This window comes from Crinia signifera, chromosome 6 (genome assembly GCF_055691185.1).
Source record: "Crinia signifera chromosome 6, ASM5569118v1, whole genome shotgun sequence".
In the NCBI taxonomy this organism is placed as follows: Eukaryota; Metazoa; Chordata; class Amphibia; order Anura; family Myobatrachidae; genus Crinia; species Crinia signifera.
This window is the reverse complement of record NC_139222.1, coordinates 87,826,959-87,845,579: the sequence shown is the minus strand read 5'-3', so window position 1 is coordinate 87,845,579 and position 18,621 is coordinate 87,826,959. Positions and strand designations below refer to the sequence as shown.

The 18,621-nt window shown below is 41.1% G+C and overlaps 1 protein-coding gene across 1 annotated transcript in view; it reads left to right on the top strand.

Moving 5' to 3' along the window:
* PREX1 (phosphatidylinositol-3,4,5-trisphosphate dependent Rac exchange factor 1) overlaps positions 1 to 18,621 on the top strand; it is a 245,025-nt gene that overhangs the window by 210,111 nt on the left and 16,293 nt on the right. The window contains exons 22-32 of the mRNA XM_083146391.1: positions 2,610 to 2,788; positions 3,979 to 4,140; positions 4,455 to 4,665; positions 5,238 to 5,517; positions 6,028 to 6,225; positions 11,469 to 11,557; positions 13,320 to 13,402; positions 15,057 to 15,147; positions 15,688 to 15,816; positions 16,661 to 16,702; positions 17,859 to 18,076. Coding sequence (XP_083002517.1) covers positions 2,610 to 2,788; positions 3,979 to 4,140; positions 4,455 to 4,665; positions 5,238 to 5,517; positions 6,028 to 6,225; positions 11,469 to 11,557; positions 13,320 to 13,402; positions 15,057 to 15,147; positions 15,688 to 15,816; positions 16,661 to 16,702; positions 17,859 to 18,076 — 1,682 coding nt within the window. The remainder of the gene's footprint in view (positions 1 to 2,609; positions 2,789 to 3,978; positions 4,141 to 4,454; positions 4,666 to 5,237; positions 5,518 to 6,027; positions 6,226 to 11,468; positions 11,558 to 13,319; positions 13,403 to 15,056; positions 15,148 to 15,687; positions 15,817 to 16,660; positions 16,703 to 17,858; positions 18,077 to 18,621) is intronic.

Here is an 18,621-nt window from a genome sequence, read left to right as displayed (position 1 = left end):
GGGCCGAGAGCCGCTCGTTACATATTCATATATTCACTGCTCCCGATCATTACATATGCACAATCGGGAGCAGTGCTAGCGGCTCCCTACCCGGTCCTCTGCTAGCTCTCCCGGGGGGCAGCTTGTGCTGCCTGGGTCCCGGGGAGCCCTCCTTCCCCCCACATACATTCTGGGGCAGGCAGGGAGACTTCCATCTCCCTGCCTACCGCCATCCCCCGGATGCCGCAGGGGGTTAAGAATCACCATCAGGGCCAACGAGCCCCTTCGGCATTGAATACTGAGACAGCGAGGGCTGGCAGCGAAGGCTCCAGCCCTCCTGAACACGGCGACTGTGCAGCGAATCCTAAACAGGATTCGCTGCACATGCCGAATTTTGTCATTGAATACTGCCCAGAATGTAGAGCTTTACTGGGGAACCAAGCTGAATGTTTCTTAAGATAATATAGTTGGCTTTCACAAACTATACTTTTCTGAAACAAAATGTATTTAACTGTCCTTTTCCCTTTAAGCTAATAGACCAGCCAGATACACTGTAACGTGCCATATAGTTGAGTACATTGGAGCTCCGTTAGATGTTGTATTTCATGATATATATTGTTGATTCTTCTACTCTGGAAAATATGTGATTGATATACATAACTCACGCAGAATCTAATAATGTACAGAACTTGTACTACAAAATCTGTGATTTAAAGAAAATTCTGTGTTTGTTGATGAGCAGATTGGTAGCTAGCTATGGTAATACATAGGGTTAACCTGCCTGTGCTATACCACTTAATACAAGCTGCTCGTATGACAGGAACTCATTTATTATTAAAGTCTGCAGGCCGCTTCCCTGAAATCCCCATCACTTGCGGTTCACTTACCTTCCATCTGTAATGCATGCATGTTATTTAAAGACTGCTCACTGAATATCTGTTTGTGGCATTGTCACACGTGTACGCCCAAATCCTCGATGTGTGCATCTGTAAGTATACAGTGATTTGTTTTAGAGTGCGTCAATGATTATTAAAAGCATAAAACACTTGTTGTGTGATAAACTTACAAGAATAAAGTGTATCCTCCTAAAAACATGCGCAATCAGGATCTGCATAGAAGAAAATCACAAGTTATTGACCTGAATCAAAAATAATATGAACAATAATATGAGATATACAGCCAACCAATCAGCTCCTAACTGCCATGTTACAGACTGGGTTTGAAAAAAGACAGGTAGGAGCTGATTTCCTTATACACGCTAAAACATACCAGGCTAATTAGATTCTGACAAAAAATGTAAATAAAACAACCCGAGGGTGTGTACACATGCTGCAGGAAATATACTGTAGATTGTAAGCTTGACTGGGTCAGGGACTGATATGACTGTCCAAAATTATTTCAAGAGCACAGCGGAATTTTGGCCTAATTCTGTGTGGACAGAAGTCGTGTCGCTGCTTCTGACCTCGAAGCAGCAGCAATGCACTCGTTTGGACAAGACTCTGTTTTGAGAAACAAAGGCGATCGCCGTCTCCTCTACGCACCAAAACGTCTGCAGACTGTCAGTAAGTCTACTGACATCTGCAGCCATAGTGCATCCAGTATGGATCCGGAGCATATGCAAAGAACCAAACATCAATATTATTTGCGACATGAGCCTCAGATTCAACAGGATCTGAATTATCTGTGCTCTATATCAGTGGTTCCCAACCCTAGTCCTCAAGTACCCCCAACAGTGCATGTTTTGCAGGTCTCCACACAGAAGCACAGGTGAGATAATTAGCTCCACCTGTGATCTTTTCAAATGTGCCTGAATAATGAGTGCACCTGCTGGGTGACCTGGAAAACATGCACTGTTGGGGGTACTTGAGGACCAGGGTTGGGAACCACTGCTCTATATAAATAAGCCAATGGTTTGATTGCCATGACATTTATGTTTGCCATGTATTGTTCTTCTCAGGTACCAAATCTGAATACAATGCAATATTTTGTAATGATACCAGATATAGGGGGTTATTCTAGTTCACTCTTTCTGACAAAATCCTTCTTAGATGGACAAAACCATGTGCACTGCAGGTGGGGCAGATGTAACATGTGCAGAGAGAATTAGATATGGGTGGGGTTTTACTTCAAAGTGAGATCTATATTGCAGTGTAAAAATAAAGCAGCCAGTATTTAACCTGCACAGAAACAAAATAACTCACCCAAATCTAATTCTCTCTGCACATTTTACATCTGCCCCCTGCAGTGCACATGGTTTTGTCCATCTAAGAAGGATTTTGTCAGAAAGAGTGAACTAGAATAAGGCCCATAATGTTTTGTTACAATTATCCAGGCATCAATTCAGAGAATTTATTTTGGAATAACAATGCTGTATCCCAGTCAGTAAAAAAATGCATATTGGCCGTATTGTCTGAATGTGGTGGCCCAACACCCTATTAAGTGATTTTATATTAGTCCATTAGTTATTTGTTGTCCTCTACATTTGTTTAAAGGTACACCAAAAATAGTGCTTCTGATGTTTATCTAGCACCAAAAGAAAAGATTCCTTTACACCCATAATGTTATGAAGACACATGATACCCCATCCCCAAACATCTCTTTAGTATTCTTATTCTCTCTTTTGTTTGCAGGATTGATTCCTAACTTTAGCACCCAGGTCAGTGAAGACGCACCACTGATTAATCTGACTGTGGAAAACGTGCAGCTTGAGCATGGCGTGGTGTACGAGTATGTGAGCACTGCTGGTATCAAGTGCTATGTCCTGGAGAAGATGGTTGAACCTCGGGGATCATTTGGAATCTCTGCCAAGGTAACAGGAATCAGTGGATATCTGCCAATACTGTTTAAACGGTCTAAAGCAGTGGTTTCCAAACGCAGTCTTTGAGGCACTCTTAACAGCCCAGGTTTTAACCCCTTCCGTGGCACTCCCGAGAATTTTCCGGGTTTTGCTCCAGTGCACAGACTGGCAATCCCGGGAAATTCTCGGGAGTAAACATATAAACATAGAATTGACGGCAGATAAGAACCACTTGGTCCATCTAGTCTGCCCCTTTTTAAAACATGTTACATCAACCCATATTCGATCCTTATTTTTTTGTAAGGAAATCAATAGGCTTATCCCAAGCATGTTTAATATGTTCTACTGTATTTGCCTCTACCACCTCTGATGGTAGGCTATTCCACTTATCTACTGCTCTTTCTGTGAAGTAATTCTTCCTAAAATGTCCCCTGAATCTTTCTTCCTGCGCTCCCTCCTGCCAGGCAGCGCTGCTGAGCACAGCCGCTGCTCGGCCCTTCCTTCGAGCAACATCACTTGTAACATCACACCGCACACAGCCGGGTTGCCGGGGGCAGGGTGGGTTTTTTTTTTTTTTTTTAGGGAGCGCTCCCCAGAAAAAACTCGCCCAGTGTGGAGCGCTCCCTACAAAAAACCCCCACTGAAGGGGTTAAGCCTATCCATGATTAGGGACAGGTGACTTAATTAGTACATCAGCCAGTTTGATTATACCATCTGTGCGCAAGCAGGGATATCTTTAAAACCTAAACTGTTGGGGTGCCGTGAGACTGTGTTTGAGAACCACTGGTCTAAAGGATGATGATGATGCAGCACCTGTGACTTCCAGTTAATTCGGAGTAGTCTAATTTGTCACACACAATATATCTTCTGTTCCTATAATGTACAAATAAGCATTTTATCTTATTTGAGATTTTATAAATAGTAATGGGGTTCTTATTATCAGCTGAACAATTTCAGTTAACAAGGGTGTTCCACTTTATTGACTTGCCGACTTACAGGGTAACAATATGGGGGGACTGTGAAGGCACCTGGTTGAAACTTATCCAAGGAGATGCTGGCAGTTCTTTGACACTTTCAAAATGACTGCAGTCTCATGGGTTTGTGTTATTGGAAGACGTATATATGACTACTGTATATAACTTTCTCATCGTGTCAATGCATTCCATATTGTGTATGCGTAACGGGCCCTTCTATTTTGATAGATTCTCAAAGCTTTTATTGCTGATGATATTCAATTTGTGAAGAACTGTATGAAACTCATCTCCATGAGTAAGTCGGTGATGACTATGCCACAGTACGAGTTCCGGCAAATCTGTGACACCAAACTGGAGAACATTAGCAGAAGAATTACAAGCTATGAGGAGGTAGCTATGTCAGTCTGTTCTCTGATTGGGAAGACTTCCTTCTTTCCAGTGGGCTCATTCTTCTGTCTCACTCTCCAGTCTGATTGTGTTTCCTGTGGTGATTTTCCCCTGCATGTAAATAGATTTTTCCTTTATCATCTTGAACTGCTGCTATCAATAACCTGCTTTTATTTATTGTACTATATTTAATTGCCGTCATTTTTCTCTTTATATTATGCATGTAACCTGAGGAAAGTTTTTCCACTGTATTAGAGCGGTTTCAATATATTTTATTTAATTTCATCTCCATTCGATCCTGATTCATTCACTCTCAGTTTGCAGATGAGCTGAAGATGAAAGTGAGTCCATCTTTTAAACAAGCCACTAGTGACCCACATCCACTGCAGAGTATGGATTTTTGCCCCACCAACTGCCATATTAACCTCATGGAAGTGTCCTATCCTAAAACCACCACTTCGGTGGGAAGGTCCTTCAGCATCCGGTTTGGACGGAAAAACTCATTTTTCGGCCTTGATCCAGACCAAGGTGAGACATACATGAGCATCGGTTTCAGAATTTCTGATCTGCCATGACTTTACTCCTTACATACTGTACATATCTGACACATAATATACAATCTCTTCTCTTAATACTTCGAATACAGAGCAAGCATGCAGAAATAATCTAGACCAACTGTCATTAAATGCCAGCTTGATCACATGATTATTATCAGCAGTTTATTTTATTACGTACATATTGCACAATTTCTGTGACCTATATAAGAGCGCCTGGCCTGGTCTTAGAACAACTCGCCTCATAGATTTCCATATCATTTAAATTGACCGAATATAACGTCCAGTTGGTGTTATACGTGCATGTGACCAGACAGAACAAAAATAATTGGCATTTCCTATCTAAAACTGACAAATTATTCTCAATCATCTCATATTTCTCCATTTACCATGTTGAACTTTTGAGATTCTGATGTGATGGTTTTGTTCAGTGAGACTAGAGTATCCTTCTGGGGACCGAGTATCCGAGTGGCATTTTCGTCTACTCTGCAACACTTCATCAGATGTCATCTCATTGACTCTTTATTCTACCTGTTCTCTGTGCAGTTGGCAGTTTGAATCCCACGTCCTATTCCCAGCATTGCATAGCCAGCATGGCAGCTCCCGCGTGGAAGTGCCTGAACACTGAAGAAGTTGATGGGATGAATGGAGGCTTTTTGGATGGTAGTTTGCAACAGATGAATGGAAAAGAGAGCCAGGAGGAGCGTGGTCTCAGCTACCTGCTGAAACATGAAGACATTGAGATCCAGGATGCCTACCTGCAGCTCTTTAACAAACTGGATGTGGCGGTGAAGGAAATGAAACAATATGTCACCCAAATAAATAAGTGAGACATTGCAGCATATTATCTCTGTACATGTGATGTTCCATATTCTGCACATTGGTGGTTCACAGATTCACAGACATAGCACCGCTTTGCTCTCAAGCATATTTACTTTATGGATTTGGTCTACCCCCCTTCATGTTATCCACATATTTTACCATTAGTCTAATCCACCAAGAGGTGTATTGTGAGAGGATTAACGCAAAGGGGGTAAATGGTATTAAAGGAATAGAATAGATAAAAGGGTTTCTGGACTGAATGCAGAGATCTGTGTACAGACATTAATGTCATCATAATCTAAACTGTCCCAAATTCTAAAGCAGGAACATTCTTATACCGTTCTCAATTTGTTGTTGTTTTTTTATACAAGAGAAAAAAAAAAATATATATATATATATATATATTAATATTATCATTATTAGAACCATGATCCTTTGAAACTAGTACATTTATGAGAAGACTATACTTAATATATACTAGGCTCAGTGTGTGATCTCCCATTTCTGCCTGCAGGCTACTTTCCACTATAACGGAACCTCTGGAGTCTGTGTGTGAGCCCATGTCCACGAATGGGACGCCCCCTTCCTCCCTTGTGACAGAAGATGGAGACAGGGTGGAGCCGGGCGGCGTAAAGAAAGTTTGTTTCATGGTGTCTGAGGAGGATCAAGAAGATTCAGGGCACGACACTGTGAGTTACAGAGACTCGTATAGGTCAGTTCCCATTTTTAAACATATTTTACTACTTGGTCTGCATTTATTACATTGGGGATGGGGTAATAAGTTATATATTATAGGACTTACTGATTATGTACCAACTATCTGATTATAATCAACCGGAGTCTCTTCTGGATCTCATGTACTTTCAGTAACACCTAGAAGAACATTAGAAGTCACTTTAGTTCTCAGACTTCATAACAAATGAGACTGATAACTAATATATTGTTACTTATAGAAACATAGAAACATAGAATTTGACGGCAGATAAGAACCACTTGGCCCATCTAGTCTGCCCCCTTTTTTAAACAGGTTACCACAAACCATATTTGATCCTTATTTTGTTGTAAGGATATCAATATGCCTATCCCAAGCATGTTTAAATTGTACTACTGTATTTGCGTCTACCACCTCTGATGGGAGGCTATTCCACTTATCTACTACTCTTTCTGTGAAAAAATTCTTCCTCACATTTCTCCTGAATCTTCCTCCCTCTAGTTTCAGTGCATGTCCTCGTGTTATGTTGCTCCTCTTCCTGTGAAGAATGTCTCCCACCTGTACCTTGTTAAAACCCTTGATATATTTGAAAGTTTCTATCATGTCCCCCCTTTCCCTTCTCTGCTCCAAAGTATACATATTAAGATCTTTTAGTCTTTCCTGATATGTTTTGTGAAGTAGGCCATGCACTATTTTAGTTGCTCTTCTTTGTACAGTCTCTAATGTATTTATATCCTTCTGGAGATATGGCCTCCAGAACTGAACACAATACTCTAGGTGAGGTCGTACCATTGACCTATACAGTGGCATTATTACTTCTTTCTACTGCTGATACCTCTCCCTATGCAACCAAGCACCTGACTTGCCTTCCTCATTGCTTTGTTACATTGCCTACCTACTTTTAAGTCCCCTGAAATAGTGACACCTAGATCCCTCTCTTCCTCAGTAGTTTCCATTATAGTGCCATTTATACTATATCGAGTCTTTGGATTTCTGAGACCCAAGTGCATGATTTTGCATTTTTTGGCATTAAACTGTAGTTGCCATTCTCTTGACCATTTCTCTAATCTACCTAGATCCTCAATCATTTGTTTTACCCCTCCTGGTGTGTCTACCCTGTTGCATACCTTTGTGTCATCTGCAAAAAGGCACATTTTACCCTCAATTCCATTTGCAATATCACCAATAAAGATATTAAAAAGCACCGGTCCGAGTACAGATCCCTGGGGTACTCCACTTGTAACCTTTCCCTCCTTTGACTGTACTCCGTTTACTACAACTGTTTTCTGTCCTGCAACCACGCTCTTATCCATTCAACTATCTTAGAATCCAATCCCAAGCTTTCAAGTTTATTTAACAGTCTGCGATGTGGGACAGTGTCAAAAGCTTTACTAAAGTCTAGATAAGCTACATCTACAGCCCCACCTTGATCTATTACTTTAGTCACCCAGTCAAAAAAGTCAATAAGATTTGTTTGACATGATCTTCCCCCAGTAAACCCATGCTGTTTTGGATCCTGTAAATTGCTGGTTTTGAGATATTCTACAACTCTTTGTTTTAAGAGTGTTTCCATCAATTTCCCTACTACTGATGTAAGGCTCACTGGTCGATAGTTGCTTACCTCTTCCTTGCTTACACTTTTGTGCAGTGGGACTACATTCGCTGTTTTCCAGTCCTCTGGGATTACTCCAGTAGCTAGTAACTGGTTGAATAATTCTGTTATTGGTTTTACCAGCTCCCCTTTAAGCTCTTTTAGTATCCTTGGATGTATCCCATATGGCCCCATTGATTTATCCACTTTCAGTTTTGAGAGTTCTGTGAGGACTTTCTCCTCTGTAAAAATACTTGTCTCTCCCTCAGTTTTCTGACTAAACTTGCAACTTAACTGTGGCCCCTTCCCCTCTCTTTCAGCAGTGAATACTGAGCAGAAATAATTATTAATATTATCTGCTATTACATTGTCCCCCTCAAGAAAACTTCCACTCTCTGTCTTCAGTCTAATTATTCCACTTTTTGTTTTTCTCCTTTAACTTATATACCTAAAAAAAGTTTTCCCCCCTTTACCCACTGACTGGGCCATTTTCTCTTCAGCCTGTGCTTTTGCACATCTGATTACCTTCTTAGCCTCCTTCTGTCTAACAAGATACACCTCTTTGTCCTCATTCTTCTGCGTCTGCTTAAATTTCTTAAAGGCCAACTTTTTTGCTTTCACAATACTTGGTACTTCTTTTGCAAACCACAATGGCTTTCTTTTTCTTGTGTTTTTCCTAACTCTTTTGACACAAAGTTCTGTTGCTTTTAGAATTGCACTTTTTAATTTTTCCCACTTATCCTGCACTCCTTCCAAGTTCTTCCACACTGCCAAAGAATCCCTTACAGAGTTTCCCATCTCTACAAAATCAGCCTTCCTAAAATCTAACACCTTTTGTTTTTGTGTGCGATGAGTCAGTCTCTGTCTTTATTTTGAACCATACTGGATCCCAGATTTTCACCCACATTTATGTCATATATTCTGTCACCATTTGTAAGTATTAAGTCTAATATTGCGTCCTTACGAGTGGGCTCCCTCACCAATTGCTGGAGGGATGCTCCTTGCAAGGAATTCAGCATGTCCCTACTTCTGGTGGAACTTGCAATAGGCAGCTCACAGTTTACATCAGGTAGATTAAAGTCTCCCATGATTATCACCTCTCCTTTTAATGCCATTTTATTGATGTCCTGCAATAGGCTCTTGTCTAGTTCCTCTTCCTGACCTGGTGGTCTGTAGATCACCCCTATACGAAGAATCGCCTTCTCCCCTGTTTCTATGGTCACCCAAAGGGCCTCTGTTTTTTCTTCAATACTTTGTATTAAGGTAGTCTTTATATTTTTTTTCACATATATTGCTACCTATACCTACTATATAGATTTCATTATTCCCCGTATAACCTATAGCAAGGCGTTAAGCAACCTTTTGTGGAGCAGCCAGGTTTTCATGTTAAACTGGGTTGTCTATTGTATTCCAATAAAAATGCACATGCTCGCCAATGGCATCTATGTGCAATTATCACAACACAATTGTCATCTTTTATCGCATGGTGGTCCCTAGACATTGTAATATTTAGTGTTTATAAAGTATCCTGTTTTTTTTTCCTGATGAGCATACAATAATACACAGGCTAATGTCTACATCAAAACTTGCTTAACCCTAGTCAGGCTCAACTTTTTGTAAAGTGTAACGGAATATGCTGCGCTATATAAGAAACTGTTAATAAATAATAATAATAACAGCCCTAGTGCTAGTAGCAGATGCAATGGTGAGCCTCTTTAAAATGAGAACATTGACATCGTTCAACATTCAATGTAGACCATTTTTTAATTAAAAAAAAAAAAAAAAACATTTAAACCACACTTGGTTTTTGACGTTTTAGTTGCTTCATTCCGTGTTCCTGTTCTCAACGGTATTGTAGTTCTTATGTATTAACACTAATGCGGATCATTTATTGTAGGTTTTAATTTTTATCTTCCAAAGACTAATAAATAACACTCATTGTGTTGGGGTTTATCTGTATTGATTACTGCAGATTCACAAATCTGGATATCAGTTCTCAAGATTAAAGACAACACTGAAGTAGCAGTCATTCCCTATTCAGTGTTCCTTGACGATACAGAACAATAAAGTTTTGTGCCCTAACATTAATAGGATGTTTAACATGACCCCGGTGATATCCATAATGTCTTTGCTTTAACTAAACTGTGATTGTTAGAATCCAGCGATGTTATATTTATTCTTCATAAAATGTGAGGAGACATAGTTTCTCTTCTGAGTGTTGGATATTGAGGCAGATATACAGTTGAGGCAGTGGTTCTCTGATTTGGCTGCTGATTACTGGCTCTCAGAAGATCTCCTGGCTAAAAGCCAACCCGAGCACAGAACACTATAGAAATTATATAAAACTTTTATTTTCCAGCCATGGGATAAATGAACGGTTGCTGTCTGTTGTAGAGTTTTTATTGAGAGACTTGTGCTGGGTACACACTGGGCGATATATTGCAAGTGGGTCACCGGGTGCAGTGGCGTAGCTACGTTTTGGGCGCCCCCCCACCGCCGCCCCGCCAGGCACCCCTACCCCGCCGCCCATGCAAACCCCCCTCAATCCCCCACAGCCTTACCTATCTCGCTGGTCCCGGCGGCTCCGTTCTTCTGCTGAGGACCACCAGAAAATGGCCGCCCCCATACAGCAGACAGTTTCAGAGAACTGTGTGCTATATGGGGCGGCCATTTTTTGGTGGTCCTCAGCAGAAGAACGGAGCCGCCGGGACCAGCGAGATAGGTAAGTCTGCAGGGGATTGGGGGGGGGGGGGGGTTAACTATAGCACCGCAACCCCCAGCGCCCCCACATGCACAGCCCCCCCCCCTGCGGTGCTATAGTTACGCCGCTGACCGGGTGTATACAATTAATGACATTCACAGACACATTGCATCTTCTGTGCTGCGCAGCTGATGCCCAATATAACTGCAGATATATTGGGGCATCTGAATGTGTGTACGGGTTGACTTGTTAAAGTTCTCAGCAATCAGCTTCTAACTGTTATTTTTCAAACACAGCCTATAAATTGAAAAAAAAAAAAAAAAATGCCGGCATTTAATACTTTATCTCTCCACTTTACCTCTCTCCAAGCTTTGTTAAATCTCACCTTTAATATGCTTCATGCTTCTGGGAGCATTGTGAACATTCCAGCTCACTTCAGAATAGGAGACCAACAGATTAGCATGCGTTAAATAATAACCAACACATCTTGTGTCCTTTCACCCCCTGCTGATCTTGTGGTGTTTCCTTAAGTTTAAAATGTTCACTACCGTTTGAGTTGTAAAGGAAAAGAAAAACATGATTTTTATAAACATTTAAACTGTCAAATTATTTTCTTTCATATGCGGTTTATGTATCATCTAAGCCAGTGGTTCTCAACCTTGGTCCTCAAGGACCCCCAACAGTGCACATTTTCCAGGTCACCTGGCAGGTGACCTGACACATTTTAAAAGCTCACAGGTGGAGCTAATTATTTCACCTGTGATTCTGTGTGGAGACCTGGACAAGGTGCCCTGTTGGGGGTCCTTGAGGACCGAGAACCACCGATCTAAGCCATAATAGTGCATTGTTACCTCTATGATAATTTTTCTTATTGTATTGGGGGTAGTAACTGAGGAAAATGTGCAATTTTATGCAAAATTACATTATAAAATCCTTTGTTGCGCTTTGCAGTGAGTGTAACAGCAATCGGGATTCGGTCTTGTCATACACAAGCGTGCGCAGTAACAGCTCCTACCTGGGAAGTGATGAGATGGGATCAGGTAAATGATCTTCTTATGTCATTATATAATGATGTTACTGTAAATGTAAATATTTACAAGACTATATTTACATTATATATAAAACAAGCGAATGAAGGCGGCACCCTGGGTCTCTCAAATAGTGTAACAATCCAAAATTTATTGTTAACGTTTCATTTCCAAAAACATTAACAATACATTTTAAATTGTTACACCATTTGAGAGACCCAGAGTTCCGCCTTCATTCGCTTGCTACATTTGGGACACCTCATCCCTAGGAGGGCACACGGGCAGGCTTAAAGACACAAAGCAATTCATTCCCTCAGTGACCAGCTGCAACTCTACTCTAGGGGGATTATTCTAGTTGGTTTGGGTTCTGTGCGTGGGACCGATGATTTGCATCTTCACATGTGCAAACGCAGGGCCGGTGCTAGGGTGTTCGGCGCCCTCCTGCAAACCATACATTTTGCGCCCTTTCACATTGCCATTGCAACAAGCTTCAGCCCGATTGTGGGAGTGTATGCAACATGCAATCCTATGGAGGATCTCGGGTGCATGTACATGTATGCATACACCATCTCAGTGCTGTGTCCGCAAAATGTTGCAGGCACTAAAGGTGCACATACAAGCTGCGAGAATCACATACGTTATGGGCTAGATCGCATCGCAGCGCATGTTATGCATGCAATGTGTGTGCGATGCGATCCGAAAGCAGTACAAAAAGTATGTGCAGCACTCGTGACTGAGGGGGAAAGGAGGGGAAAGAAGGAGAAGATGGAAGAAGAGGGGGCGGAGTGTTGAGGACTGGCAGCAGCACTGGCACAGCACACTGAGGAAGGGGAGGCGGCGCTGCTGGCTGTTTGTCATTTGATTGACAGCAGGGAGCAATGGGTAGGGGGCGGATCCGGACATGACTTGTCATCCAGGCATTCACAGACAGCGTTACATGCCTCAGCGCAAGTGTCCTTGAGGAAGAGGGGGCAGGTCGCAGGAGGAGGACAGTGTGTGTGCGGTGCAGGGAGCTGCTCAGCCTCTCCATACTGCCACCCGCTGTCAGACAGGTGCTGCAGGCGGCGTGCAGGAGGCAGTGACAGTGAGAGCTGAGGAAGCTTTAGCAGAGCAGGGAGGGAGATAGCGCCTTTTCAGCATGGCGCCTCCCTGCTTTGCAGGAGCTGCTGAGTGGGTAGCGCCGGCCCTGTGCAAACGGTTTCCTGCGCATGTGCAGACACAGGTTGCAGGGAGATTTTTGGGAACAGCTGCCCGCCTGCTTCCCGCACAGGGCGCTCACAGATCAGAGACACCATAGAGGTCACCAACCATCGAATGATTTCTCCCCGGCTACGAATGGATGATTATGCAAATCAGTGATGTCCGATATTGTATGTTAGGGAATTATCTTGCATTCTATTAGTATAACAATAGAGATGGCCTCTGCCATTGTAGTTATCATCATTTTAATTAGTCACATAGATTAGTCCTTTGCTAGCTATTTCCATTTGTCTGCCACATAAATTCTGTCACTGGTCACCGGTTTTCAAACTGACACTGAGTGGCGGATTTATTAAGCTCAGTGAAGTGATAAAGTGTCTGGTTTTTATCACCGGCCAATCAGCTCCAACCTGTGAAGTTACAGGCTTGGTTTGAAAAATGACAGGTAGGAGCTGATTGGCCGGTGATAAAAATCAGACATTTTATCACTTCACCGAGCTTAATAAATCTACCCTATGTAGTGCCTTATTTGGATTATTTCTTATTTTAATGATTACTATTCATGTGCGATTAGGTGATGAGCTGCCTTGTGATATGAGGATCCCCTCAGACAAACAGGACAAACTGCACGGCTGTCTAGAGCATCTCTTCAACCAGGTAACTGAACACTTACATACATGAGTGAGCCAGCTATTCCGCTATATCAGTGACAGAGAATATACTATATGGCAGTAATGGAGAACCTTGACACTCCAGCTGTTGTTGAACTACACACCCCAGCAGGCACTGCAACAGTTTTAGCATGGCCAAATAGCAAAACTATTGCAAGGCATGCTGGGATGTGTAGTTTAACAGCTGGAGTGCCAAGGTTCTCCATTACTGCCATATAGTATATTATGGTTTAGAGAGAAAAAGAGAACTCTTTTTTTGGGGCACTCTTATGGTTTGTAATGAATGAAATGACCTTCTTACTGTTGAAACCCAGGCAGAGATACTTTTTCACTTAGTTTACTTTGGAAAGTAACAAATATTGAGAACAATCTGTTACACAACTATGTTTCATTGTTAAACTGTATCAAAATCTCTGTGCTTAGAGAAATTTACCTCTGTAATTATCCCCCAGCTGAAACAGGGAACAGAATTACAATACTAGTTCCCTAATAATATCAGCGGGTGATTAATGACACATCGTATCACAAATTGTTTTCGTCATTCATATAGTATATGTGTGTTTGTCAAACCCTTTATTTTATTATAACTCTAATAAAAGCTATATTTTAAAATTATCAAAATTCATTACAAACCATAAGAGTGCCCCCAAAAAAGAGTTCTCTTTTTCTCTCTAAACCATTTGTCTAAGTTATTTCGGACTCATGGGAGCACCACCAACTTAAAAATTGACCCCCTGTGGGCCTAACTGTGTAATATTGTTGGTTCAGGCTACTCAGGCCACACCCTCCACAACAAGCATCCGCCCACTCTGAAGCTGAAGTGGGGGTAGACTCTGTGCGGGACTCACACCCCTGTCTGCTCTATATAGTATATTATCTCAGTTTCAGAGTAGCAACCTCTCATGTGCCAGATTCATTACACCAGGCAAAGTATGATCACAGGGTAGTTTTCATGTCTCCGCTTTTTTTTTTTTTTTTTTTTTTTTATATATATTACCTTAAGAGTAGACAGGTGTTGTAATCTTTAAATTAAATATTATCATATGGGGTAGATCCTAGACCTAGGTCATAAACCTGTGTTACTTGTACGCAAGATACTGTAGATGCAAAGATGTTTAAGTCTATTAGATTTAACTCAAAATAGCATTACATTAATTAGTAAGTAATAAAACGTATACCAAAATAATCTAAACAGTATTTTCCAAACATATAACTGTATTTAGTCATAACTTTTTTTTTGTAAATGTCCTCACATTAGGATTTACTTGTACACACGGCAGAGGGTAATTACTATGAGCAAACAGAATTTGGAGGTGCTTTGTAAACTTTTAGTGTTATATGTGTTAAACTGGCCACAGTTAAGAAAGTCAGGTATATAGCTCCCTCTGCTGGCTAGATGAAGAAAGACATTTCTGCTGCCTTTTTTAAAAAAAATGATGTTAAAGGTGGCATTGGCATGGGGAAAGGGGGATTGCTGTTTTATAGATGGACACATTTCCATTTGCTTACTTGCACACAGCACTATGGCTTTACAGCATATATCACTGTTATTATTGCTAACTGTGCAGTGTTGCAGGGAACCAGAAATGCACTTTCCAAGAGCTCTATTCTTACACGTTTCCCTTGTGTTTTCTCTGTAGGTAGATGCTATCATAACGCTCCTCAAAGGAAAAATCATGTCTAAGGCCTTTGAAGAGACAAAGCACTTTCCAATGGAGCACAGCTTACAAGGTGACAGCCAAGTAATCAATGAGTGATTCACTACTGGGAAATTAGAGTTCCAAAACCACATTCTTATAGATTGCTGCCCCTTGTAATTAGAAATGTCCAATTCTGAATGAGACAAGGAAGACTTCCTAAGAGCCCAGAGCATCCTGGCAGCCAGTCTGACTACCAACACAACTGGAAAGTCCTGATCTGATTGGCTGACAGGTTTCTGCTGACATAAGATTAGGAAAGAAGATCTCTCAGCTGATGCTCATATACTGGAAGTAGCTGGAAATTTGCTGAACTATGACTCTCTGGCCGGGCACTTCTGCTTTAACTGTGTTTCCCAGTATCGCATAAAATATCAAGAGGGGTCTTATGACCTCTGTAGATTGGCAGATACATTACACAGTTTATACACATTAGAGATTGTTAAATAAGCCCAGATATAAATGTTTTCAATGACAAATCGGATCCTATGTGCGGTCTTTCACTTTATATGGGATTGTGTTCTAAGTGGAAGGGTTTCATGTAATGTATATTTATGTGTATTATAATTTGCAGAATTCCAGAAGAAGGAAGAGTGGACTATTAAGTGTAGGAGTATGATTCAGATCAGCATTCGAGAAGATCCTTGGAACCTGCCAAACTCCATCAAAACTCTGGTAGAGAGTATCCAGAAATATGTGGAAGGTATGTACGAGGGATGGTACTTACTGTATGTACAAAGCTACTACTGTATACCTGGATGATGAGAAGCCTTTTTAAGGAGAACTTTCTAACCTTTTGATATCTCCCCAGATCGTTTTTAGGTTATTACTAGATACTAAAAATTAGCCACTGGGATATATTGTACCATTTACAGTCCATATATATATATTGCTTATGGCAAATTGAAATAAACATCTTTATTATCACCTTATCCGTTGGAGTGCCGCCTACCCTTATTGACAGCTCTCTCTCTCTCTCTCTCTCTCTCTCTCTCTCTCTCTCTCTCTCTCTCTATATATATATATATATATATATATATAAATAAAGGTGTGTGTTGACCTGGCACTCCCCCAGCTGGTCAGGGACCCAGGTGCCTTCCGGAACAGTTGTGCAGGAGTAGGCAAAGAAGCAGACAGCGGCACTCTGGGAATTTTCAAAAACGTATATTAGTGCAAAAATAGCATACCAACGTTTTGGGGCATAAGGTACCCCTTTGTCAAGGTCAAAGTGTATTAAAAAATACAAATACAATCCAACGTTTTGGGGAATATTCGCCCCTTTGTCGACTAAGTGCCGCTGTTTGTTTCTACATCTGCTACATTACTGTTCCGGAAGGCACCTGGGTAGTTGCCCATGATGGAGAGTGCCGGGCCTATACTACAAGCTATATATATATATATATATATATATATATATATATATATATATACACACACACACATATACACATACATACACACACACACACACACTCACTATGTGTATATTATATTATATTTATATGGTTTTGCTTTTGTTGGTATATTGTTTTTATTCTGTTTTCCAGATGGTAAGAACCAGCTTCTCTTGGCTTTGCTCAAGTGCACAGGTAATTTTATTTTTAATTTAAGGCTATTTTCTGAAAGAAATATATAATTGCCCAAATACTATAACTGGCTGTTAAGATTACAAACTAATTGTATGGTAATTTTTTATACTTTTGTTGTATTGTGCCATCACTTTACACCGCACTGTTATATTTATATGCATTCACTTTAGTCATTCCATCTAAGTTCTGGGATACATACTGTTGTTCTACATTCAGAATTTGACACGATAGTGGTTTCCAGTCTCATACTAAAATTAGAATTTGGAGTCTTTGCTTATTAATTATAATGGCAGCAACCTGTCAGTACCGTGGTACATTGTGTTTGCTCTTTGTAAGATGACATCACCAGTTGCGGAGCTCAGCAATACTTAAACCTGTTCCCACTGCCTGCCTGATAATAAACTCATTCCTGGTGTTGGCCTAGTTGCCAGTGACTCCAGCAGTGGGATGTAATACATCACAAGTTTGTCAGAGGTGTGTAATTTTTTTTTAAAGCTGCAATCATTTACAAAGCAATGTTTTGCCTTGTAAATGATTGTCACTTTAAAAAAATGTCTGAGTTCAGCCAGCATACCGCACCTCCAGGGAACTCTACAGTATATGACATTCCCTGCAAATGTTCATTGTTCTGACTACCTCAAATGGCCATTGCCAGCTTTTCATTCTAGGATTTTTTAGGGCATGGTGCTGACCACCGGGCAGGGCACATTTTATATTAGAAATTTACATTAGAAACAAAAAAATATATGTATATAAAAAAATTGCACAATGCACTAGGATTACACCCATTAAACATGCTTATACTCTGCTATGCCCAATACATACTCTGTCGTAATGACAATTACACATTATGGCACATACTGTATTGCCTCTTACACAGTATACCACACACCATAATGCCCATTACACATGATAGCATACACCGTAATACCCATTACACATGGCACACTCCGAAAGTTCTCAGTGGCATGTCAGCGCAGTGGGGAGGCAGCGTAAGGGTGCACAGTGGCACACACAAAAAGGGCAGGGTTCATTTTGAGTTTTTAAACACGGCACCCTGCAAAAGAAGCTTAGAGGAATTGTTCTAAAATGGGTTTCTGTTGTATGTGGCAGAGTAGCTCTGAGGACCCTTAGTAATGCTCTTCTCTTGTTCTAGATACCGGATTGCAAGTCAGACGTGATGTAATTTTCTGCCAGACGCTGGTCGCTGCCATCTGCACTTTTACAGAACAGCTCATGGCGGCTCTCAACTACCGATACAACAACAATGGAGAATATGATGAGAGCAGTCGGGAGGCGAGCAGGAAGTGGCTGGAGCAGATTGCTGTCACAGGGGTTCTGCTCAGCTACCAGTCACTTCTGTCACCCAATGTGGTAAATATCCACCTTCAGTCTACAGCTATTCTTTTTGTTATACTTAGGGGAAAATAGCAACGGGCGCCTATTCAATGGTGGTCCAGCATGCCACCATTCGCAAGGCAGGGTTAGGTTGACTTGCAAGGATGCGTATACACATCCGAGCGTATCAACCAGAATAACCTCCAATATGCATACAGCATGGAGTCAATCAGCTCCAAATTAAGAATAGTCCACAAATTTGCAGGTTGCTTGTAGGGATATTTACATACATGATCTTGCATCAGGAAACAATGCCTTCCAATTGGAATCAAGCTCAATTGACAGCAGCCAATTATATTCTTTCTTTGGCACATATGGGGCATTCAGTTGCTTTAACAAGCATTCAAAGTAATGGGCTCACCTCAAAGACAGTTGTTGCTTCAATGCAGTACTGGCACTCAAACCACCAACTTTCTGCTAATTTCTTCTTGCCACATTAGATTGCTACAAGGAGTAATGTGTCTCCCAGGTGCTAAAGGGAACCCAAATGGAGCATCAATTATATTTCTTGGTTTTGTGCT